Raw genomic sequence first — 27,229 nt, 5'->3', positions numbered from 1 at the left:
GTTTATAAACATGTGTGTGTTAGGGGCTTGGTGCATCCATTCACAGAAAGGCTGAGGCTTGTCGGAACTTTAGAACCCCTTACTCATTCTGTACCTGAAGCTGGTGGATGTCATGGGCTTTTGCTTGTTTTCTTTTTGTTTTTTGCTTGTTAAAGGCATAATTTTAAAGTTCGAGGAAAGAGGGAAGAAAATAGGCATATAAAAATGAAGTCATATTTATAGGTTGAGAATTGTTCATTGAATTTGCTTGAGCAATAAATATTATTGTTGAAAATGATAAAAACTGGTTGAAAATAGGGCAGTGCAGCGGCTCACGCCTGTAATCCTAGTACTCTGGGTAGGAGGATCCTTTGAATTCAGGAGCTCAAGACCTGCCTGAGCAAGAGCAAGACCTGTCTGTACTTAAAAATAGAAAAACTTGCTGGACGTTGCTGCAGGCTCTTGTGTCCCAGCTACTCAGGAGGCTAAAGTAGGAGGATCCCTTGAACCCAGGAGTTTGAGGTTGCTGTGAGCTGCGATGTCACCCCAACACCCTAGCCTGGGCAACAGAGTGAGACTATTTCAAAAAGAAAAAAATAAAATAAAAGGTTGAAAATAGGCTTGAAAGTTAACTATTCACAGCAACACTGTATTTATAGTTAGTGTTCACTATGGTAATTATATTTAAAACAAACTAACCTCACCATTTTGGTACCATTACCTTCATCTAGAAGGAAAAAAACAGTGTCTTATTTTTTTCTCCCCAAGCTTCTAAATTTGCCACAGTTCACATATAACAATAAATATTAATTCTTCTTAGTTTGCAAAATCATTAGATACCTTTAACAGGCTACACCAAAGTGAAAAGTGATACTTCTCGGCTATATAACAATGAACACAAAAATGAGCCTCTGCTCAAACATCCACTCTCATGCATCAGGGATCAGAGCCAAGGCAGCAGGAGGAAGATTGCAGGTCAGATCTGCAAATTGAGGTTCTTCCTCCTCCTAGATTCCAGGGCTCACAACAGCTCATCTTGTATAGATGAGAACGTCTACACGCGTCAGGAGGACAGGTTCACAGTGACCAGAGTGGTAGTTTTGAATTTGATCCTAAATATAGTAATAGGTTGCCTCATGCAAGGGGTTTTACTCACTGTTCTCCCAGAAGCAGGCAAATCAAAACAAACACCTCTCCTCCCTCCTCCCCAAATGTGCCAGTCCTCAGCTCCCAACTAGGAGATTCTCTGGCAGTGTGTTGTCAGAGAGAATTTTTTCTTTCTTTTCTTTTTGTTTTAAATTGAGACAGAGCCTCACTTTGTCACCCTCGGTAGAGTGCCGTGGCATCAGAACTCACAGCGACCTCCGGCTCTTGGGCTAGGGCGATTCTCTTGCCTCAGCCTCCCGAGTACCTGGCACTACAGGTGCCCACCACAACACCCGGCTATTTTTGTTGCAGTTGCCACTGCTGTTTTATCTGGCTGGGGCCAGGTTCGAACCCATCCCCTGAGGTATATGGGGCCCGCGCCCTACCCACTGAGCCACAGGCGCCGCCCCAGAGAGAATTTTTTCTTATTTCCTAGTACACAAATCTAAACCGCCCCACCTGCTTCTCTGGGGGTATTCTCACAGTTTCTTTTCTTCTTAACCATTTGCTAACACGATTACGGCCTGCCTCCCCACTAGAACATCAGCTCCACTAGAACATCAGCTCCACAAGGCTGGGACTTCTCCTGTCTTCCATCCAGGGTCCCCAGAGGCCCTCCCAGTAGATGCTCGCTACATGTGTATCAAATGGATGAAACCAGCAATGACCACCAGAGGGGTTGTTTTGCATCAGCTGGTAAGTCTTCTAATAGGAAAATGAAGATATGAACTTAAAATAGTAAGTGCCATAAAGCAATCTGGCCTCGGGTCTTGATGAATACTGAAATTTATATCGTCCAACTCACAAGCCAGGAAGCTGTTTTCTCAAGGGAACCTTCTCCACTCCACACATACACATAACACAAAACACATGTCCTACGTTCTATGTGACAAGTAATTTTAATAAGAACCACAGTGTACAAGAAGCGTTCAATACTTAATAGAGTAAGATGATTTCTTTCTTTCACTCCAACTAAACGTTAACCTTATTAATGTAGGTAACTGAAAAATAAAATTTGATAACATTACTGGTTATTTTTCTGCAAATATAATCAAAACTAAATTCACATCTATACAAATTGTGCTATGCTTAATTTCCTAAATATTACATAGTTTGTACAAACACTGCTTTCCTCAGACTAGCTTAACAAATGACTTTTTGAGTTTCTGTTTTTGACCCCGAAAAACAAAAATCTAAAATACCTTTACAAGAAACAAAGAACTCTGTTTTCTAAAGTACTGTATTCTATAATCCAATACATAATCACTTTCACACTACCAAATAAAAGAAGATACTGGAAATATAAAACAGATTTTCGATTATTACTAAAAAGAAACACACAGCTATATTTTCGATTATTACTAAAAAGAAACACACAGCTATATTGACTCAAAACAACCCTATATAATAATTTCACTACTATATTAAAGTATGTTTTCCACAGACAAGAACCTATAAAATTAAACAGTATTTTTAATGTACTTACCCTGACTTCGTTAACATCATTAGAATAATCCACACTCTGGCAAATGTAGCTATATCCTGCATTATAGGACCCCATGAATAACTAGAAAAAGAAGTAATAACATTTAGAGCAAAGTTTTAGTAGACACAATATTACAAATACTAAATATAATATGTAACTTTCAAGTTTCTAAAAAAGCAATATTTTCTTTAAAAATTTCAAATGTATTAAATATTTAATGTCTTGGAATTTCTTAAAGTTGTTGTGTCCCATTTTGTTCTATAATTTAAATCTAAATTTAAAATCACATGTAACGTATCGACTCTTTCTACCGTAGTAAGAGAAACTGTTATTGCCATGACTCAGATCTCAGAGTTGTTCTGCCTTCGCTAGGTTCCATTCTTGATCCACAGTTACTAACAGGTTAGTAAAGGTATTTAAACGCTCTGCAAAAATTATCTCACATAACTCTGACAATAGTCCTAAAAGGAGCATTTTCCCCATTTATAAAATGGGTCTTGATGAATATTGAAATTTATATCGTCCCCATAAAATGAGGCTGAGAAAAGGTAAGTAACTTTCAATGTCAGAACAGCTAATAAAGGTTATTTTAAAATCCAGTCTGTCTGATTCAAAATCACATCCAACCCAAGTTTTCTGCCACCCTCTGACTCCCCAGCTCTTATTTATTTTGGGTGGGAAAGAGGTTGGTGGATATTTGTAATTGTCCTACAGTTTTTTTAATCCTACAGTTTTAAAAGAGAAAAAATAAAGATGAACTCACCTGATGACTGTATTATCTATTTTAGTTTATATAAAATAATTAAAAGCGTTTTTGTCTGACATAGGATTGGAAAGGGGTAAGCAATTGTCCAATATTTTTTTATTACCTAAAACAAATTTTTGAAAAATGTCAAAAACTTACTTTTAGAGGAACTAACAGTTATCTGGGGAGACAATAAATACAGTGATGGTCTTGTACATTCTTATTTCAAAAATTTCCAATAACCCTGAGGAATATATTATACAGCGATTTTAATTAACCTACCTCTCTGAAGATAAAAAAATTTAGCAAAACCATCCCGAAATTATAGACGATAAGCAGTAAACGCATCTGAAAAGGCTCCCGGTCCTTCATCCACCTTGGGCCCAGCCACACGAACAGCAGATAGAGGGTGCTGATGCTCAGTGTCGGCCACGGAGACTGCATCAAAGGCCAGTTCTCTACTCGTTTATCTAAAGAAAGAACAAAATGACATAAGATTAATTAAACAGCCGTGTTTTATAAAATACACTGTTAGGAATTAGAATGCTTCCAGCAGACTTCCCTATCTGATCAAATGCAGATCACCATCTCGAGTCAACAAAAACATACGGATAAAAAGCAAAAGACAATACTGACTCCTCCAAGTGGCTTTTGAACATTAAGTTTATTCCTTATGTAACACCTTCTGTTTTATAGAGGAAAAAAAGGTAAGAAATAAAGCTCACTGAAAATAGAGAAGATAAACTGAGGATAAAAGTTAAGGGAAGACTTCATAGAAAATAAATACTTTAAGGAAACACTTGTGTTCCATTTTAGGCCCGTGAGATTTATCAGGGCAGCTTGGAAACGCTCTGTCTGCCCATCCTGAGGCAGGTGAGAGTGGGACTCGGGAGGTGGAAGGTCCGGATGCCACACGCAGGCGTCTGCAGACACCTCAGGCAGCGGATGGGCAGCGTGGACATTATGTTAGTACTCATTACAACTCCACTGCTTATTTAAATGGTAGTCATATGCAGGACATTTTTCTAACTTTCTCATTAAGAACATGCATTTATTTTATTCCCCATATATAACAAATCTGTGTGCTTTTCTCTAAAGCTATAAATCACTCAACTTACATATGTGTATATATACACAATGAGACATATTATTTCATTTAAGATGAATTGATTGTCCATAACATTAAAATATGCAACCATGAATCAATCTTATACTAGGATGCTACAAGTAAAACATTTCTAAGAGAAGCACAATCATGAAATACAAATGAGATTAACAAAAATTCATCTCTTAATAAATTATAAATATATTAATCTCAATTTTATATTTCTAAAAGTTAAACATTTAAAAGTTACAAATCTAATGTCTAGCTTATTCTTGACAAAACATTTTTATGTCTTTTTTGAGAAAAATAATGTATTAAAATGTAAAAAGAAACACAAATTCCTAGAACCCAGATTAAATGACTGTAACTTAATTGCTGACTATAACAGCACATTTAAACTGTCATTTTTACTAAAGTTATAGATACAAAATGATTCCAGATTAGATAAGTAGGCATTAAAATGCATTACTTAAAAACAAATTAAGCTGTTTCTATACACTTTCAATAGAAAATAAAATGCAAGACATAAAAAAAAATAAATAAAAATAAAAAAAATGCAAGACATAAAATACAACATTTAATCAAATATCTCAAAAAGCAACATCAATATTTTGTATTTTGGTGGCATCAAGTGGGTTTTCTCCTTCTGGTCCTGATTGAGCTTATTCAAGTCCTTTCTCTTCTGCTTCTGATTAATCTAGCCAATGGCCTGTCAATCTTGTTTATCTTTCAACCAACTTTTCACTTCATAAATCTTCTATATAATTCTTTTGTTATTAATTTCCTTTAGTTCTGTTCCGTCTTGGTTCTTTTTTATTATTATTAAATCATAGCTGTGTACATTAATGCAGCCATGGGGTACAAGGTGCTGGTTTTATAGACCATTTGACATATTTTCATCCCACTGGTTAACATAGCCTTCACAGCATTTTCTTCATTATTGTATTAAGACATTTATATTCTACATTTAGTAAGTTTCACTTGTGCCCTTGTAAGATGCACCGAAGCTGTGGTCCCACCAATCTCCCTCCCTCTGCCCATCCTGTCCCCTCCCCTCCCCTCCTTCTCCCTTTTCCCCTTCTTCTTGGGTTATAATTGGGTTATAGCTTTCAAATTGGTTTCATAGTAGGGTTGAGTAAATTGAATATTTTTTCTTCCATTCTTGAGATACCCTGATAAGAAGAATATGTTCCAGCTCCATCCATGTAAACATGTAAGAGATAAAGTCTCCATCTTTCTTTAAAGCTGCATAATATTCCACGGTGTACATATACCACAATTTATTAATCCATTCGTGGGTCGATGGGCACTTGGGCTTCTTCCATGATTTAGCAATTATGAATTGGGCTGCAATAAATATTCTGGTACAAATATGTTTGCTATAATGTGATTTTTTGCCTTCTGGATATATACCTAGTAGAAGAACTGTAGGATCAAATGGCAGGTCTATTTTTAGATCCCTAAGTGTTCTCCAAATATCTTTCCAAAAGGAATGTATTAGTTTGCATTCCCACCAGCAGTGTAGAAGTGTTCCCTTTTCTCCATATCCACTGTCTTGGTTATTTCTTTTCTTCTGTGGGGTGTGGGACAGGTCTGCTGTGGGATGAGGGACAGGTTACGTGAGACGATTCATTAGATTGCTGATTCGTGATCTGTCTGTCTTTTGGATGTGGGCATTGATAGCTATGTTCCTCTCAGGACGATATTAGCTGTGTCCCACAGATCTTGATAACTTGTAAATCATTTGATTTCCATCATAATTTCCTCCTTGACTCAACTGTCATTCAGCAGGAGGTTTAGTCTCCATGACCTTGTACAGAGATGAGGGTTTCTGTTGGAGTTGACTTTAATTTTATTCCATGATGGTCAGAGAAAACGCATGGCATAATTTCTATTTTTTTTAATTTGTTGAGACATGTTTAGTAGCCTAGGATGTGATCAATCTTAGAGAATGTTTGTGAGCTGATGAGAAGAATATATGTTCTACGAGGCTGTGATAACCTAACCAGGATGGCCCTGTCACAAGAACAGAGAACCCAGTTATAAAGCCCTCCTTATACTGCCTGTCATCTGATATTTGACAAAGCAGACCAAAAAACACGCTGGGAAAAAGAAGCCCTATCAAATAAATAGTGCTGGAAAAACTGGATAACCACATGTAGATGACTGAAATAGGAGCCACACTTCCCGCCACTCACAAAAACTAATTCTTGATAAATAACAGACCCAAACCTAAGGCCTGAAACTATAAGAATTCTAGAAGAAAAAGTTGAAAAACTGTTATAGACATCAGCCTAGGCAAAGAATTTATGAAAACTCCCAAAAGCAATCATAGCAACAGCACAAAAATCAATGGGACTTGATCAAATTGAAAGGCTTCTTCACAGCTAAGGAATAGACATTAGAGTGAACAGATAACCTACAAAATGGGAGGAAATATCTGCAGGCTGTACATGTGATAAAGAGCTATAACCAGAATCTGTGAAGAACTCAAGCAAATCAACAAGAAAAAAACAAACAACCCCACTAAAAAGTGAGTAAAAGATGTGACTTTTCAAAAGAAGACAGTCTAACGGCCATGTAGCGCATGAAAGAATATCAACATCTCCATCAGGGAAACGCAGATCAAACCCACAATGAAACATCACCTAACTCCAGCAAGAATGGCTTTTATCAACAAGTCCCAAAATGACAAACACTGGTGTAAATGTGGACAGACAGGAACACTTACACACTGTTGGTGGGACTGCAAACTAGTACAACCTACAGTGATACTTTGAAAAACTAAAAGTAGGCCCATCATTCGATGCAGGAATCCCACCCCTGGGTATTTACCCAAAGGAAAAAAGACATTTTATAAAGCAGACACCTACACTCTAATGTTTATAACAGCACAAAAAATTGCAAACATGCGGAAATAACCTCAGTGCCCATTAATAAATGAATGGATTAATAAAATGTGGTATGTATACCACGGAGAACTACTCAGTCATTACAAAAATGGTGAACTAAAACCTCCTGTCTAAACCTGGATGTAACTGGAGGTATCTCTTCTGAGATAAGTATCACAAGAAAGATAAAACAAGCACCATACAGGAAGTACCACATGTACCTACTATTACATTAGAACTGTGAGTGGGGCGCCGGCCCCATATGCTGAGGGTGGCGGGTTCGGACCCAGCCCCGGCCAAACTGCAACAAAGAAATAGCCGGGTGTGGTGGCGGGCGCCTGTAGTCCCAGCTACTCGGGAGGCTGAGGCAAGAGAATCGCTTAAGCCCAGGAGTTGGAGGTTGCTGTGGGCTGTGTGATGCCACGGCACTCTACCGAGGGTGGTACAGTGAGACTCTGTCTCTACAAAAAAAAAAAAAAATAACCAATCAACACTTATGTGCACGTATAGAAATAACACTCAACAAAAATCACGCAGGTGGGAAGTGGGGGGAGAGGAGGGTTATTCACACCCAGTGGGCACAGTGCTCACTGGGTGAAAGGCACACTTACAACTCTCACTCAAATGGTACAAAAGCAATGTATGTAACCTCAACATTTGTACCATTAACATCCTGAAATAAAACAATCAGAATAATAAAAGAAGGACATCAAAACTCTGTTCACAACGAAATCGGAATTGTTAAAAGGGTGACATGAAGAAAAACACATTCAGGAATGAGGAGAACAGAAAAAATGATTTTATTTCATAGTTTACAAAGGAGTCCTACTATTCATGGAGATTGTGGTCATCAAACGCATTCCAGAGTTAAAGTAAACTATTTGAAAGCCAGGGGAGAGGAGACCCCTCACAGGGGGACCCTCAGAGGCCAAAGGTGGGCAGTGCACAAGGTCTGTCCCCACAGAGTGTCTCGCGGTTCTCGGCCTCAGCGGTGTGCACTGGGACGCCCAGCCACCCGGGAGGCATGGAACCCTGGATATGAGGTCACGGCAAGCTATGATCACTGCAGTGTACTCCAGCCCGGGCAACAGAGTGAAACCCTGTCCCTTAAAAAAATAAAAAACTAAAAAATGGCACGGCTTTCTTCTGTTAAAGGCCTCATGCCTTTTTATCAGGAAGTGTTCAGTTTCCTTTAATGAAATTGTAGCTGCCTACGTTAATTACCCTTCTATGACCAGATCTTTCTATGCCAAAGTCCCCCCATAAAACATGGGGTGCTTATTTACTTTGGTCTTTATTTTTCTCTATTATAGGAAAAAAGATGTAGACAAACTCTCTGAAGCCTGGTCCTGGGTCCCAGAGGAATTGCCATGGTGCCCTGTTCTTCTCCCCACACTGTAAGGCAGATGCTGCTTTGTGCAGGAGAATCCGATACAAAGAGCAGAAGTGACCTGTTAATGCAAAACTCTACGTAACAAGGAACAGAAGATGAATTCATCCCTGAGACGATTTCAATTTCTGACATCATGCCTCATTTCTCACCCTTACTACAATACAGAATTCTGAGTGATTTCAAAGAAAGTTCTGAGCAGCAAGTAGGAAAAAATTAAGAGAAATGGGTCAAAAAATTGCCAGAAATTAACAGTAAATAAAAACACTCATTCTTTACGGCATACCGTGCAGCATGCTGTATTGTTCTCTCAAGAGAAAAACTTAAAGACAGGACTACCAAAAAAACAAAAAAAAGACAGGACTACCTTTAGGCTTGAGTGTAGTGTTGGCCAAGATAATGATGATGATGAAATTTAAAAAACAGAGGACGACCAAAAAGAGAGAAAGAGACACGATTAAGAAGTTGATGACAAGAGTCTGAGTGTGGAGGGTACGGGCAGCAAACAGCAGACTGTAGAAGACCCCAGAGAACAGCCTGCCGCCCTCTGATGCTGGCTCCCCTGCGGTGCGGGGAACTTCAGGACGCGCTCTCTCCACAAATCCTGAAGGGGAGAAGCTGAACTAGATTAGTCTCTTCCAGTTTTAATGAGAAAAAGACTCGCCTGGGGGCACAGTTCAAGTGCAGGTTCTGACACAGCAGGTGTGACATCAGGCCGTGTCTAGGGACACTGCACTTTCTAGGATGCCACTAGAATAGTAGCAAGAACCCAGATGATCTCTTACATTTATTTTAACCTCTGAAAACTATACTTTTAAAAATAATTATGAAGAGAAAGAATGGATTAAAAATGAGGAAGACTAGATCAAGACAATGTTAACTGGTCAGAAGATCTTCTGCGGTGCAGAGTGCCTGCACCGTTCTCCCACAGCGCCCAGGACGCTGTCCAGCGACCCTCCTTTAAACTGGAGTCTCCTGGTTTCACTCTTGTACTGCAAGGCCTATCAAGGTACCTAAAATTTATCTGATTAATAAAGATTAGATAACGTGTTATTATCCCTTCTCTTCTGTCTCTTTTCTGCTAAGTCCAACTGTACGTTCCCTGCAACTCTAAGTTTCTGCAGCGTCCAGCTACCCTCTCCTACAGCTCTGGGTTTTAACCTCAAGCCCACACCACTTGGCCCAGTATCTAGTGAGTGTGCACTCTGAAGCCCAGAGTCCTCTTCTTTCATTGCTCACTCCAGGGGAAAGCAATGCCTCGCTTCTCTGCCCAACAACGCAAGTCCCGCATTCATTCAGTAGCCACTAACAGATCCCTGTTTTCAGTCTGAGAAAGCCTACATTTCACACCTACCTTCTCAAATTAGCCCTTCCAGTTCACAAAAGTCAGACCGTGCTCAAAAATTTCACCTCCTATGAGTATTACAGAAATTATAGTACTTTTCAACACCCAGACTGTAGCACAATGACTGCCATCCTAACACCTGCTGAAATCCCTCCCGGCCTTGGCGTGCTGACATTACATGCACCTTCCTGTGTTTATCGGCATTAATGTTTCCTTCAGTGCTTCTGATGAGATTTAAATATTCTACACTTATTTTATGTTTCTTTTTGCATTGAAAGGACTGACTGTGTCGCAATATATGAGTTCACCATTACCAACAGGACCCCTAAGTCTGGAATCAAAAAAGTGTTGGGAAACTAAAATAGTAAAGGAAAATCAGGAATGCCGGAGCTTCATGTAGTTTATGTGATCTTTAAATATATTAAAATAATAAATTCTCTGTATTTTCATTAACTCAAAAGTTTAGGTAAACATATTTTAAAGCTAAATTAAATCCTTTAATTCATCTGGGTTACTGTACATTGAACCCAAATGTAAATTATACACATTAGAGGGACAGAATATATCTACATGGACAGATATTCTGGGGATTGTTGGGGACTGTTGACGGTACAAGGACCCAGGTTACAGTGATTGCGTTTGTTAGGTAAAGTCCCTCTTATAATTAGAAGATATATTTTTAGTATGCTATCAATATCCTAATCTTACACAGTTATCAATGGGATTTCATGCCAGAATACAAAGACTGAAATGTGTTTTATGTAACATTCTTGGGAATTTTCTCTTTGAAAAGCATTTATTGAGGGTTTCGAACATGGCACAAATATCTACTGAGTTGTCAATTTATCAATTTGTCTGTCTTATTTTATATTATACTATGAAGATGTTCATTAACATGATGTCTGTGCCAGGTGGCCAGTGCGAAGGTCTCCAGGGTAAAGTCTGCACACTCTGAGGGCCAGGCCTGCAGGAGGCCAGAGCCGAGGAGAAGCAGGACTAGCCCCACATTTCTGGCTGGCTGGATGGAGCATGAAGGGAGAGGAGCAGATGTGGGAGAACATGACCGGTGGGCGTTACCATCTCACATCTGAGCCACCTGCGGGATGCCGAGGAGAACATCTGGGAGGTTCCAGAACTGCAGGGATGTGGACAGGCGGAGGAGACACGGCCAGTGCAGACCATGTCCCAGTCTGAGACGACGGGGACAGAGCATGGACAGGCAGAGACCACCACAGGAAGGACTGGACCCGGGACGCTGGGGGCAGACCAGGGGATGGGGCAGCAAGTGAGCCAGAGAAGCAGGAAAAGGGACGCTGTCACAGAGACCAGAAGGAGGGGAGGGCGACCGGCTATGCTGGAGAGCCAACTGTTCCCTTCTTTTCTGTTTCTTTTTGCTTAGGGAGGACACAGCTGCCTCACAGATGTGACACGTGATGACAAATGCAGTGATGTGACTGTTCCTGGCACACATGGATGCCACAGAGTCACTCTGCCCCTCAGCACCAGCCCCTCCACTCCCCACCCTGCAGCTTGACACAGGTGTACTTTAGGTCAGAAATGATCTGAGCCTTTCTCTTAAACGCCAAGCCCTTCACTGTCTTGTAGAACATTCCCCATCTACAGAGTTCCTTGTGTTCTGCCTGCAGACTCTCACATCAGACTAATCACCAGTAGAGCCCTCACCGACCAGAAGAAGAAGCCCCAAGAAGCTGCGTGTTGTCTCAGGCCTCGTGCAACACAGGGGTAGGGGTGGGGAGGGGGCCCTCCTGCAGAGCCTGACACAGACCCTGGCACCATGGGGGGCCCTCCTGCAGAGCCTGACACAGACCCTTGCGCCACGGGGAGGGTCGCGTGAAGAGTCTGATACAGACCCTTGCACCACAGGGAGCCATGTGAAGAGTCTGACACAGACCCTTGCACCACAGGAGGCCACGTAGAGTCTGACACAGACCCTTGCACCATGGGGGGCCGCGTGCAGAGTCTGACACAGACCCTTGCACCATGGGGGGCCGCGTGCAGAGTCTGACACAGACCCTTGCACCATGGGGGGCCGCGTGCAGAGTCTGACACAGACCCTTGCACCACAGGGGGGCCGTGTGTAGAGTCTGACACAGACCCTTGCACCATGGGGGGCAACATGCAGAGTCTGACACAGAGAAAGAGGCCCCCAGATGTTGGTTCTGTCATTGTCACTATCAGTGATTAAACCTCTCCCTGTCTCTCTTCCAAGAGAAGATCTGAGCCAAATTAAAGAAAAATTACTATTAATAATTAAATTTTATTTATTTAGGAGAAGAGTTGATGCTAAGAATATTTTATGATTTATATGCTGAGAAGGTAATACTTTAGAATTCTGTACTTACTTGGGAGTTAAATACATAAAAATTCTCTCAAAATCTGAATTTTTCAATTATGTAGAGAAGCTATTTTTAAAAACACCTTTTTAATAATATAAACCATATTTTTAATAAAGAATAAAATGCTTATAATACAATAGATTTCAAGTAGCCCTAGTAACCTCTACTTGTATACAAACAACTGTATTTAATATAACAAATTCCCACCATGTTTGTTAAAGCAACTTTCTTAAAAACCTTTTTTTTGAAAGGCTGTTTTCTTTTAAAGCTTTTTGATTTCTACCAGTTGGAATGAACTATCTTCCCCAGGTGGTCTAAGCTAGTAAATTTTATGTGTATTATCACTTTCCAAAAGATAAATTAGTAACCTTTTTAATTTTTAGAACATCCAAATTCCTAGAAGAACTAAGTTGAAAAAACACAAGATTGTAGTGGGATACAGTCTGAGAAGGTGACAAGCCACGTCACGTGCAGCAGAGGCAGCTTGATACAGGGGCAAGGGATAAGGCCCGGATTAAATGCAAGGTTCTAGCTCCGTCACTTTCCAGCCCTGTGCATGGGAACCCGAAACTCTCCCCACCACTTCCCCATATGCAAAGTAGCGGTTACAATAAGATTATCTAAATCATTGCCCTTTCGGGGTAAAATGAGTAACAGTTACCAATTAATGTAATATGATTCTAGAAGATACATGAAATCTCTGTTAGGTAACAATTAAATGTTCTATACAAATCTATGCCCTCATTTGGTCTTTAAATTAATACTATAAGCACATTTAAAATGTGCTTTAAATAAAATGCTTTTTCGTAATAGTACACAGTAGAAGACTGTAAAAAAAATCAGTACTCTCCAGTCCCTTGCTACTCTGAGTGTGGTCCATGCACCAGCTTGAACAGCACGAGCTGGAAGCTTACAAGAAATGCAGCGTCTCAAGCCCCCCGGAACCACCAACCATCATCTAGAGTTTAATAAGATTCCACAGTGACGTGGTACAGTAAAGTCTCAGAGCAATCCTGGGTCTACTTGGAAATGTGAACCTACTTTATGCAGCATTAATCAAAAGTTACATGAGAATTTGTTTCATTTGCTCCTGGATTCTACCTAAATAAATCAGCTACTTCCTCTTCTTCTAACGGAATGTGCATGTGTCTCACCTACTACGAGCTAAAGAACAGAAGTCGAACAAACCCTAACTGCTGAGTAGCTTCAGGAGTGTACTCAAGACACCAAGAAGCCTGCATTACACATAATTCTAAGTTGGAAGAGAAAAAAGAAGAAAAAAAAGTCTGTGTCATACATCACTACTATTCGTCCTTCTTTAATAAGCTGAAACCAACAGTTGCAAATTAACTCCTTTTTAAAAATATCTGGCTATTAATCACCACTAACACAGTAAGGGACATTATTAAAACTCCATTTGCCTTCACTCACTGTGCCACCACAAAGGTGACCCGCTATTTAACATCACACTGCACCCTTACCAACTCAGGGCACTGGGCTTTGTCTCCAGGAGCCCGGCACATCCTCTTGCATTGCAGACATCATGAGTGGAGGAACAGCCTACTCCTTACTGAGCCTCTGAATCCTCAAACATGTGTTAAAAAGAAATTTTTGATGAAAATATAGACAACTGTTATCAAGAAGAGTCTGAGAAGGATCTTAACCTCTGCGAGGGGGAGTAAACTAAACAACACCTCAAGGCCTCTCCCGGGTTTGAGTGTAAAATCTGACACTTATATTTCCTCAAGCCAGGTGTGTCTGGGAGATGGAAAGGGCAGGACTGGTGGAGAAGGGCCTTGCAGGTGCACCCAGGACAAACTGGGGAGGGCAATGCAGGACCAGACTCTGGAGGTAGCGGGTAAAGAACAGTCTGATCAGTCTCTGGGCAGGCAGGATGATTAATGGTAAGTTTCTGTTCTGACTCTGTGTGTTCAGGAAAGAAGATGGAAGGTCTGTGTTTGGAAGAGCACCTGGGTGAAAGTGAGGGAGGGCAGCTTCCGCGGCAGCACAGAGGTGGGCCAGACAGGGTGAGAGCGTGATGAGCAGGCGGGAGCACGGAGAACTTCACCTGCCTGGGAGGGGAAGACAGCGGTTGTGCGGGTGTGCAGGGGCAGGCCCCTGACAGCAGGTCAGCACAGGGCCAAGCAGGAGGCCAGAGACTTCCTACCTTACTCAGTTGGATGGTGCTCACCCAAGAGCCTGGAGGAATGGAGGGAGGAGTTAAAAAACAGAGGGAAAAAGCTTGAAGTTTTCCCAAACAGCGATCACAATAATGGTAGAAGTGACAGAAACGATAACATTTCCTATAGAAAGTAGATTAGTAAGGAAGGATTCAGAGCTGACAGACAACTCAGATGAGGAGAGGGAATGGGTCTGTAATTCAAGCTGAAGGCATCACTCTGAGATCTCAGATGGGAGGGTCCGCATTAGATGAGTAAGATCCACGGAGAATCATTTGCTCGCCCGTAAAATGGGGTAGCAACAGATCCTAGTCCGGAGGAAGATGAGGACTAAACGGGATGCTGCATATAAAGCACTGGGCACACCAACCTTAGAAAGCACCTGGTAAATGTTCACTGTTACTACTGGGCAGTAAAACAGTGTTTGCTAAATGAATAGGTCGGCTATCCTGCGTTATAAAAAGGTTCTTGTCTGGAGAGGAGGGAGAAAGCTCTTGATTCCACCCCAGCTGTTACTTTTCCAGCTGTGTAGTTTTAGGTCTATTTCTTCATCTACTGATGGTTGAATAATACCCACCTTGTAGAGATGCTATGAAGATTAAACGTATCGTGTATAGAATGCACGGCTGCAGCATCTTACAGTCCACAATGGTCCTATCCTGAAAGCTCGGTAAGTGATAGTAAGTTTCATCAAGAGCAGCTGCTATCTGAATTCGTGACCTAAAAAAGTGATATTCATAAAAGCTAGGGGGAAAAGCACAGGGGAAAAAGAAACAACACCAAGGAATACAACCTCTGTCAACAGAGACAGGTGAAGACTATAGGTCTCGGCTCCTATCTTGAGAGCTGAGACCGGAATGCAGGCAAGCAGTTTCCTTCTCTCCCTGTTCCCACATTTTTCTGGGCTCCTCAGCAAAGAGTAGGCATAAAAAATCCCCCCTGTAAAGAGCTGGGAGTTACAAGTCCAAATGTCCACCCGGTGCTGCCAATGATCTCCAAACTCCAAGACTGAAATGGTATTTCCCTTTAGCAAAAAAGGCTGAAGATACTTTTAGATGTTGTGAGTGTGTGTGTTAATGGGAACTTTAGTCAAAACCTCTTGGCTCTAACAGTTATATAAATTGAACATCCACTGCATAAAATACTGTTAGTCCTGAATTTATTATCCTTTCACTAATTAACAATAGTTTCTAGTTCTTGCATTATGCACTTTGTCAAACACTTTTCATAATTCACTTTGAATATACTTTCCTTTACATTCCCACTACTCTATCATAAAAAGTCAACTTCACTTTCTCTGCCTATCACTTTTCACATTGTGTATGTATGCAGAGACATAGTCTAAGTATGTGAATACAGAAATTTACATAAATATCACTTTTTAGTTTAATTTCACAGACCAGTCTTCACAGTACCTTTGAGCATTTCAATGTCTTTCTTTACAGTATCTCTGGTGGTTTTTGGACTCTGTTCATATTTAGTATTCTAAGTGGTGATACTCTATAGGTAAAATAGCAGTATAAGAAAAAATAAAATAAGAGAGAGATACAGGTTAGGGGTTATTTCTCTCCTGCTTGTCTAGTGCAATGGGAAGAAAAAAGCACTGGCCCAGAGACAAAACAACGTGTAAATTATCTAACTTACATAGATCTCATGGACTTCTAAATATATAGAAATAATGCCATGGAGGCACAGCTCCCAGGACTGGGGAGAAGTTCCAGGTAAACTGCTTCCCTTGTGAGTTGCCACTGTCTAGGCACTTGGGCACTTTTTAATGCTAAAAACTATGTATCACCTTTACTTATTTTTTTATGTATCCTCTTTGTAAAGCCATTTTACTTTATGCTAAAAAACCCGAAAGAATCAACTATTTTACCATCAAACACTGAAGATCATTTCTTCATTTTATGTGCTATTATTTTATAATATTGGAAATTCGTTATGATAAAAGACATAAAATTAACAAGCTTAATCATTTTTAAGTTACAACTCAGTAGTAGTAAGTACATGTACATGGTTGTCCAACCAATCTCTAAAACTTTTTCTTTAATCTTATAAACGCTGCATCCATTGACAACTCTGACAACCACCGTTCTGCGTCTCTGTGAACGTGACTTCAGAGAGTCCATGTAAATGGAATCCTAATTCCACATGGATCATCATCTTCTTTTGACTGGATTATTCCACTTAGCATAACGTCCTCAAGGTTCGTCTACGTTACAGTATTTGTCAAAATGTCCTTCCTTTTTGAGGATGACTAATAACCCCGTTTTATGTGTGTCCCCACTTTGCTCGTCCCTTCATCCATCAACAGACATTCGGGTTATTTCCATCCCTTGGCTACTGTGAATAACGATGCCAGGAACGTAGAGTGCACCAGTGTGTCGGAGCCAAGGTTTTCATTTGATAGACAAATGAAAGTGAGCACAGAGAAGCTTGCTCCTTTGAATAGTGCAATTCAAAATCACAAATGCTTTCATGCGATTACAGTTGACAGGGAGTAACCAATTCCTTCAGTGGATTAATGCATTTGTCTTTCAAATCCCAAGGCTTATATTCTAATTAAAATATAAATAAAATACCACACCAATGTACTTGTTTACAAGTGCAAAAATTCCATGAAGAAAAACATATGACAAGATATTTTTAAAATTAGTTAAGGAACATATTTAGACCAAAACCATTTATTTTATTTTTCCCCTTTCTCTGAGACCTTGCATATTTTTAGCCATTTTACAAAAATCTTAACCTTATCTCCAAACTTAAGTCAGAAATGCAAATATATATATTGCCTATAACAGAAAACCTTTTTTTTTTTTTTTTGCAGTTTTTGGCTGGGGCCGGGTTTGAACCCGCCACCTCCAGCATATGGGGCTGGCGCCCTACTCCTTTGAGCCACAGGCACTGCCCCATAACAGAAAACCTTTTGAAATGACGTGCAATAACATTTTATATTTTCCAAAGAAAAATATAAAGCAAGTAAGAGTAAGTTTAAACTTATATCTAAGCCACTATTTTAGGGCATACTGTGAGGGTGCCGTAAAGTGGTGGCAGAGATGGTGCAGTTCAACCCACTCTTGGCACAGGTAGAAACAAAAGACCCAACAAACATGTAATAAGCCATCTCAGAAGTGGTATATCACTTAATAAATGCAGTGTGCTTTATTCTTCAATATTATTGCTACTATTTCTAACAAAATAGTTAATTCTTCACTATTTGAGAACTATTTCACTAATTACATAGGTACAGTTCTATAGCAAAACACAGGGCGCTACTTCAAGGCCAGTGTTTAAAGATGGGTTTCTTTGTTCCTCTACCTCAAGGGTCCTCAAACTATGGCCCACAGGCCATATGCAGCCCACGGAGGACATTTATCAGGCCCACAGTGTTTTTGCCAAGGTCTTAGCAGCAGACTGTTCCCGGCCCGCAGAGTGCATGTGTGGAATGTGCGCCACACTCTCTGACTCCCTCCTTCTCTCTGTCTCTCGACTCCTCCTCTCAGTCTCAGGACTAACTGATGCACACCTGCATCACTTGTTATGACTAGCAGTGACATATATGGAACCAGACATTGACCATCTCATTAGCCAAAAGCAGGCCCCTAGTTCCCATTGAAATACTGGTAAATTTGTTGATTTAACTTTACTTGTTCTTCATTTTAAATATTGTATTTGTTCCTGTTTTTTTTTTTTTATTTCTAAATAAGATATGTGCAGTGTGCGTAGGAATTTGTTCATAGTTTTTTTTTTTTAAACTATAGTCTGGCCCTCCACGGTCTGAGGGACAGTGAACTGGCCCCCTGTTTAAAAAGTTTGAGGACGCCTGCTCTACCTGTCTCGTACACGGCACACAAGAAAAAGGAAAAAGGACCAAATGTGAATCTGTTATTTCTACTATTTGCACAGTGTTAATAATAATTTTTTAAATATCTGAATTATTGTATGAAATGAGGTTTTTAATTCCTGATTAATGTATGTTTATTTGAAATTGTTTTATTTATTCGAAAAATAAAGTGGTAGGGGAGAGGATGGGGGAGGATGGGCGGAGGGAGGGTGATTGGTGGGACCATACCTATGGTGCATCTTACAAGGGTACATGTGAAACTTACTAAATGCAGAATATAAATGTCTTAATACGATAACTAAGAAAATGCCATGAAGGCTATGTTAACCAGTGTGATGAAAATGTCAAATGGTATATAAAACCAGTGTTTGGTGCCCCATGATTGCATTAATGTACACAGCTATGATTTAATAATAAATAAATTTTAAAAAAAGAAAAGAAAAGAAAAATAAAGTGGTGCCTAAATGTAAAATTATAGAACCAGGCAGGACCTTAGAGATGACCTAATTTAGGTCATCTACACATGAAAAACACTGTGAACTGAACCAGTTAACTTGTCATCTACAGATGGAAAACACTGTGAACTGAACCAGTTAACTTGTCTAAATTCTCACAACTCATTAGCAATGAGTGGGGCCTCAAACCCAGGCCATCTGGATCCCAGCGCAGAATTCTCTGCATTTGCCACACCACCGCCCTCCTCATTTCTGTACACACAGGAGCACTTCTGCATAGACAATGAAGAGAAAAGAACAATTTTGTGTGATTTTATATCTTTTGAAATCTTGAGTTTATATCTCTGTTTTGTGTTACTAAATGATTTAATGGTTTGATTCATACATTAAATGTAGTCAACATCAATTGACTTTATGGCCAACTGGTAATAAATATCATTAAAAATAACTTTCTGTAATTTAGTGTGGTATAAACTTTATTGGTGTTTAGCAACCAGAATATATCACAATTCAAAATTATGCCGGATTAAATGATCATCTCTTGATACACACCAAATCAGTGTTGGGGAGAAAAATAAAAAGGAGTTGAAAGAGTAAATAATAATGAGGCTCTAAACACTTCAAGAGTAAAGTCATGAAACAGAAGGGCACAGCGGAGGTAAGAGAGACAGTGGGTTTAGGTGGGGGAACAAACTGCTCCAGGCCACGAGGGACTAGAAAGGCTTTGGAAGGTGGTGCCTGCTGGGTTCTGGCGGAAGCTTATCTGGAGAGGTTACCAGAGGAAAGGTGAGTGAAAGCAAGGGCACAGGTGATGAGAAGCACCTGTTACTTAACCGTCCAGCTGGCTGGAGCTGCAGGTGCACAGTCAGGGAACACTGACCAGTCAGAAAGCCAATACCAGTCAGAAAGCTGTGGTTTGAAAGGCCACGGATTCCTCCCCCTCTGTTCTAAAAGGGCAAATCTGTAAGATTTAAAAGTATATATAGTCTAAGCCATTCTCATTCTAAAGGGAAATAAAACACCCCTAACCTTTGCTTTGGTAACACACAAAATATCCTGATACTGAGGAAAGAAAAGCTATAAAACGCAGACGACAGACTCCGTGCATGACTCTGCGCTAACACATGCTCTGTTTCAAATAAGTGGCTCAATAAGTGAAAAATAATATTTACATTAATCAGGTTAAATCACTCCCAAGTGACACTGTCATATGAGTTGGGAAAAAGAAAGAAAACAAATTGAATTTTAAAAGGATGACCAAACACTCTTAAGATGACAACGCCACTGTGTGACATAACTTTCCACACAATTCTTAAATCTTTGTCTCCCTAAGGCAAAGGATCTAACTGCGTAAGCCTGCGTCCCCACGCGAGCTTCCGGTCTGCAGCATCTGCCGCCCCAGATCCCACCTGCAGCAGCACATCCCATCTCTGCTGTCACTGGGGAGTGGACAAGAGCGTCACCTTGAAGCTTAGGAGTCTGCTGCCAAAAATCAGAAGGAAAAAAGTGAAAGCCAAATAAACCTACTGCAAAAACCCTAAAATGGCAGGGGCCTCCTCCCGCAAGACCTTCCAGAAGCTCATGAGGAAAGGCTGAGCAGGACCTCACTGAAAACACTGGCCACGGAGAGCCCGGGTTATGTTTCCCAAATGTGATAATTATCTGCCTAGAACTCATCATGAAATTACAATGTCTTTTCTTGAAGAAACATTCAAAATAGTAACTGGGGGCCCGGCGGGTGGCCCACAACATGAAATCCTAGCACTCTGGGAGGCTGAGGCGGGTGAATCACCTGCGCTCAGGAGTTCAAGACCAACCCGAGCAAGAGCAAGACCATGTCTCGGCTAAAAAAGAAAAACTGGGTGTTGTGGCGGGTCCCTGTAGGATGTTGGGAGGCTGAGGCAGGAGCATCACTTGAGCCCAGGAGTTTAAGGTTGCAGTGAGCTGGGCGGATGCCCTGGCATTCTACCAGAGCCAGAGTGAGACTCCGTCTCAAAAAAAACAAAACAAGAAGAGCCTGGGCTCCCAGGCTAAACCAAACAAACAAAACCTATTTTAGACTGTAACAAAGATGAACAACTGCACAGGAACAGTGACAAACAAGAAAGCTAATGTGAACACAGCATTTAAAGCTCAGGCTGCTCAGGGGCCACGCACGCCCGCTTACTGGAGGCGAGTTAACCATCCCCTCCCACTAACTCCATGTTTCATCAAACCTGGATGACTCACTGGCCCTTAAGCACATTCCTGGTTTCAGTGGTTTTGCAGCCAGGCGGCTCCCCTTGCCGTGACACCCTCTGCCCTAGTCCATTTCCCCAAATACTGTCCCAGTTCCCATCAACTCCTCAATCAAGAGCAGGGGTAAGGAGTCTGTGGTGAAACAGCTAAAACGTTCTGGAACCGAAGCTTGCGTACTCCTCACAACCCAAGAGCAAGAGGCAGGTGGCAGAAGCAGATGTGGGAAGAGGAGAGCACTTTCTGACCCTCCGTGGCCCCCACTAGGCCTGAGTCTGAACGCTCACACTGCCTTCAGACTATGATACCAACAAAAGGGAAGGACAAGGGACCCGCAGACCTGAGTCTGAACGCTCACACTGCCTTCAGACTATGATACCAACAAAAGGGAAGGACAAGGGACCCGCAGACCTGAGTCTGAACGCTCACACTGCCTTCAGACTATGATACCAACAAAAGGGAAGGACAAGGGACCCGCAGACCTGAGTCTGAACGCTCACACTGCCTTCAGACTATGATACCAACAAAAGGGAAGGACAAGGAACCCGCAGACCTGAGTCTGAACGCTCACACTGCCTTCAGACTATGATACCAACAAAAGGGAAGGACAAGGGACCCACGGACCTGAGTCTGAACGCTCACACTGCCTTCAGACTATGATACCAACAAAAGGGAAGGACAAGGGACCCGCGGACCTGAGTCTGAACGCTCACACCGCCTTCAGACTATGATACCGACAAAAGGGAAGGACAAGGGACCCACGGACCTGAGTCTGAACGCTCACACCGCCTTCGGACTATGATACCGACAAAAGGGAAGGACAAGGGACCCGCAGACCTGAGTCTGAACGCTCACACTGCTTTCAGACCGTGATACCAACAAAAGGGAAGGACAAGGGACCCGCGGACCTGAGTCTGAACACTCACACGGCTTTCAGACCGTGATACCAACAAAAGGGAAGGACAAGGGACCCGCAGACCTTATAGCCTTGGAGGGCAGCAACCAGGTTCATCCTCTTAGCCTAGAACTGCACCTGCCATGGCAAGTGAACATGGAAGAGTGAAGAACGCTCCACACCTGCCTCCCAGACCCTGCCGCCATCCAGCAGGAGTCCTCCCTCCTCCTGGAACACTTATCCCTTGTCCCTTCTGCCACTTCTCTTCCAAAGAGAATCCAAGGACCCAGCCAGGCAGGTCTTTTAGGCACCAACCTCAACTGCTAAGTAGATGTGATTTTTTTCACCAAAATTTGAGGTACCGTATTGGTGAACAGAGGGGCAATGCCAATCCCTCCTCAACCAAGAGACATGTACACTCATGCCCATGAACAACAGCTACGGCTAGAAATGAGGTCAGGAAGAAACCCAGCTGCTCAGGAAACACCTGGCTGTCAGTGCAACCTCCTCACTAACTGAACAGGAAGCTTCTGTGCTAAACGTTGGGTCACAAAAAATATATGATAAACATTTATTTAAAAAACAATAAATGCAGTAGACAAGATACTTTGGGCATTTATAGACAAGAATACCTAGATTCTCTCATCTGTTTAAAAAAAATTGATATACAACTGTTCTTAATTAGATATACACTCTGGGCCTAGGATCCCAGTCCTAATAATTTTAATGCACTCAAGAAGCCAAAGAATAAAAGAAAACACCAACTACAAGCACATCAGAGTACCCACTCCAACACCCTCAGTGATATAAACTCCCACATCAGTATGTACATTCCTCTAATATAAACTCACATCGACTTCTTCATTGAAAATATCTAAATCTATAATATTTAAAAATTAAAAGTTACTTTTGTTGTTTTCTAAAAGTATAGCTCTTGGCTTGGTGCCTGTAGCTCAAGCAGGTAAGGTGCCAACCACATATACCAGAGCGAGTGGGTTTGAATGCAGCCTGGGCCTGCCAAACAGCAATGACAACTGTAACCAAAAAACAGTTGGATGTTGTGGCAGGTGCCTGTAGTACCAGCTACTTGGGAGGCTGAGGCAAAAGAATCAATCACTTAAGCCCAAGAGTTGGAGGTTGCTGTGAGCTGTGATGCCACACACTCTACCCAGGGCAACAGCTTGAGCTCTGTCTCAAAAATAAATAAATAAATAAAAGTACAGCTCTTTCAAACTTTCAATTCTATTGTATAAAATATTAACGATATAGTAAAAATAATATTTTCAGTCTTAATACATTACATATTTGCTAGATATCTGCTTTTGAAAAACCCAGTTTTAATACATTGCTTTGGATATGTTGTATTAAATGGTACCATTTGATATAATAGCATAAAATAACATTTTTCTAGAAACTGCTTGTCCTAGGGCAAAAATCTCTTGGACCATCAAACATTATCCACAAATCTGTAACTATTCCCATGTGAGAGTGCAAAGTGGATACAGTTTCCTTGCACTCGGGTAGAAACCTCAGTGGAAAGAATCATTTAATGAACTAATTAGTGAAGGAGAAAGGAAGAACCACAGCCTGAGGAAGGGGCCCAGCTCGCTCCTGAGGCTCCCGCAGAGGCGTGCAGCCTTCCCCTGCTCGAGACATCCGTCCTCGCCTTCTTCTCCTGCCCAGTGTTGATTCCCCCTCTTTCCAAACATCTGATTCACTGACTTTTCTTCAACCTCACCTAAAAAGCCACTTTCTACGTTGCCCCACCCCCACCCCCTTGGATTTTCATGAAATGATGCTGAGAATCCAAGCAGAGTGGTGAGTCCAGGGAAGGGAATGTGGAGAGTGATGGCCGGGGGACACCACTTCAGGTCTGAACCTAAAACACGCTCCCCCTCACACTGCAGGAGGGCAGGGCAGGCCTGCCCACTAAGCCTCTCTGTGGTTAAGAAACACCATCTGCCTACTAACTAAGGCAGCTTGTCCCGGAGAGCGGGGAAGCAGTCTCAGGTTTCGTATAAGTGGATAGGCAGAGCAAGGGCAAATACCTTTCCCCAGACGCACTCCTGGGAGGTCACTTGTGATCCGGTGGCTACTCTCCCTGCTTAGGGTCCGCCCGCAATATTTCATTATTTCATGCCCCTCACAAGCTTTCACACTAGGCAACAGCACCAAGTTTCCTATTTCACTGGTGGCGTTTTTACACAAACATCAGGAAAGAAGTAACCGATACAGAATACACTTTGTGTTCATCTGTGCTCTCAATTGTTCTGAGACTCTGGAGATGGGAAAGCTCCGGGACAGGGAGGGAATGACGGGCAGGATGAGAACTGCGGGGTGTGGCTCTGGCTGTTAAGGAGACTGAAGAGCCTCTAAGTACGCAATTACCTGCAGAGAGCTGGTCTGATACTCAGCTCAGCACAGTTGTGTAATGGGAAGCCTGATGCAACGTTTAAAGACCTCGAATCACACAGATGAAGAAAAGGGCGCATCTTTCCCGGTTTTTGCAGGTACTAGGCACCTGCAAAAGGAGGTCCTGTATCAATGCAAACAGCACATTGGAGAAAAACTCAAGAACTCCATAAAAAATTGCCTTTTAACCATTTTCAGTTGTAATGACGTATTAAATGACTTATTTTCCAGTGTCAATTTTGAGATCTTATGGGGGGAAAAAAAAACCTTTCTGAAGAAGTGAACATAGCATCCATGGCAAAGAATCATTTTGTCTCACACAGAAATATTTCCAGCAAACGCACATATATTCCATACAGCAGGTTACAGGCACGCTGCTATCACTGTTCACTCAACAACAGCACACACACACACACACACCATGGCAACAAATTTTCATTTCTAAGGAGAAAAGACAGAGTCAAAGTGGAATTGATTCCTCCACTGACGGGATGAAACTGCAAAAGGACCGGGAAGAATCTGCATCTCAAGAGTATTCCAAAAAAAAAAAAAAAAAAACACAACTTCTAAATACTTTAGAACCAAAAGCAACAAAGCAAATGAAATAAATGACAAAATATAAAATTTCCTAGTATCACAACTGGGCACTAAGAACGCTGCGTAACGCAGCCCACGGACAGCCCCGCCAAATTAGCCGCAACAACTAAAGGGAAAGTTCGCTGATTTGAGAAAACCGCACGCGGGCAGACTCGGGACAACCTCCGGGGGCTGCCCCGGAGACCCCTGGAGACCCCCTCCCAGAAAAGGGTCTCTGCTTCCCCGCGTCTTAAGCCTCCTCCCCCGACCGCATTGCAGTGCGCAAAGCCCTTGCAGACAATTACTTCAAACATATTTGCCGACGAAAAATGCCTCCGAAACTAACATCCTTGAAGGTTCAAGGAGCCAGACAATGTCATCTTAGTGTTCAGTCCAAATTACATTACAGATGGATGAACAGGACAGAATATTAGCAGGGTTGGGTCCAGAAGGCAGCAAGCGTGGAAGGCTTTCTGTCCCGGCCCTGTCCCCGCCGTCCCTGCCCACCGCGCATTACTGGACATTGAACCTGCAGCTGATGTGCGCGCAAGGCCGGGCCGAGCGGGGAGCGGGCGTGGGAGCGCGGGGTGGGGCCGCTCCGCGGAGCCCTCGGCCGCCCGGGCTCCCCCTGCCCCGCAGCTGCCCGCTGTCCCGGCGGTCCTCCCTGCCCCGCGGCTCCTCACGGCCTCGGCGGCCCCCCATGCCCAGGCCGCTCCCCTGGATCCGGCGGCCGCCCCCCGCCCCGGCCGTTCCCCTGCCCCGGCAAGCCCCCTGCCCGGGCGGCCGCGGAGGGGCGGGGGCGCCCGGAGGAACGGCGCGGGGCAGGGGTCTAACGTTCGGGGCCGACGCGCCCGCGCACGGCCGCCGCGCAGCACATCCCAACAGCCGGGCGCCGGCGCCATCCCCGTGTCCCCGCGCGGCAGCGGCCCGCAGGCCCGGGCGAGGACGGCGAGCAGCGCCCTACCTGCGATGGACCAGGTCCAGCGGTAGAACTCCACCGTGTCGTTGAGCGCCGTGGACACCGCGCTCAGGACGCTGCCCGGCTCCGAGTCCAGGAGCCCCATCGCGGCAACTGGGAGGCGCTGGCGGCGACGGCAGGAGACAGCGCAGACCCCGCGGGAGGATCGACCTCGCAGGCGACGGCCGAGGGGGCGGGCGGCGGCCGGCGACCCCTCTCAACCGCGGCGGCCGGGCTCCGTCGTCCCCTCCTCCGCGGAGCGCCGAAGCGGCGGGGATGCGGCGGGGATGCGGCGGGATGCGGCGGCGGCGGCGTCGACGAGCGCGGCCGAGAGGTGTCGTCAAGGCGCCGGCAGGCGGCGGCGGCGGCGCAGGAGGAGGAGACCCTGCCGCGAGCGCCCGGCGCTGCACCAGTCTGCCGCCGCGCGCCGCCGCCGCTCCAATCCCCTCCGCCGGCGTCACGTGGCCGCGCGCGGGGGCGGCGCCCCTCCCCCCGCCCGCGCCGCAGCCCGGGGCGCAGGGATGCTGGGGGGCGGGGGTGCGCTCGGGGCCCGGTCTGCGCAGGCGCGCTGCCCCCACCCGCGGCGCCCACCCCCGCTTCTGCGGCGCGGGCCCCTCCTGGCGACCTCTCCCCGACAGTCTCCCGGCCTCGCTCCCCGCCTCCCTGCCGGCCGTGGGCCCCTGCGGAGAAGTGCGCACGCCGCCTACCCACCGGTGACCTCTCATCCGCCCAGAGAGTCCTGGGGAACAGGGCAGGAAAGAATGGGTGTTTTGTGGGCAGAGATGAGGTAGACAAGGTGCTTCTGTCCTTACCTGTCACTCACCTGGATCTCACTTGCGCTCTGTTTTTCCACCTCCACCAGCACATGCTTTTCACCATGAGAAGGGAAATGAGGGACTTACCCCTATGAACGAATGCAGGAATGTTTGTCTTAGCTGCTACAGAGATGGAAAATAGGCTTTGGGTCTACCCATCAACGCCTCGACATATGAGTGAGTGAATGCTAGAATGTGTTCTGTAGACTCTGTTAAATTACTGGACTACTCGGGAGGCTGAGGCAGGAGGATCGTTGGAGCCCAGGAATCTGAGGTTGCAGCGAGGTACGATGACGCCACTGCACTCTACGCCGGGCGACAGAGCAAGACTCTTGTCTCAAAAAAAAAAAAATTATATATACATGGAAAGACCAAAGCATTGCAATTCTGTTAAGTTAGGCCTTAGTAGTTCAGA

General features: G+C 43.5%; 1 protein-coding gene across 1 annotated transcript in view; it reads right to left on the bottom strand.

The window, feature by feature from the left end:
- ELOVL4 (ELOVL fatty acid elongase 4) overlaps window positions 1-26,292 on the bottom strand; it is a 40,637-nt gene extending 14,345 nt beyond the window's left edge. The window contains exons 1-3 of the mRNA XM_053603481.1: window positions 26,006-26,292; window positions 3,639-3,826; window positions 2,612-2,692 (exon numbers count right to left, since the gene is read on the bottom strand). Of these exons, the coding sequence (XP_053459456.1) occupies window positions 2,612-2,692; window positions 3,639-3,826; window positions 26,006-26,105 (369 nt within the window). The 5' untranslated portion in view covers window positions 26,106-26,292. The remainder of the gene's footprint in view (window positions 1-2,611; window positions 2,693-3,638; window positions 3,827-26,005) is intronic.
- Window positions 26,293-27,229: the final 937 nt, after the last annotated feature.

Source organism: Nycticebus coucang, chromosome 9, assembly GCF_027406575.1.
Source record: "Nycticebus coucang isolate mNycCou1 chromosome 9, mNycCou1.pri, whole genome shotgun sequence".
Classification (NCBI taxonomy): Eukaryota; Metazoa; Chordata; class Mammalia; order Primates; family Lorisidae; genus Nycticebus; species Nycticebus coucang.
The sequence above is the reverse complement of the archived record's forward strand: the minus strand, read 5'-3'. Positions and strand labels throughout refer to the sequence as shown.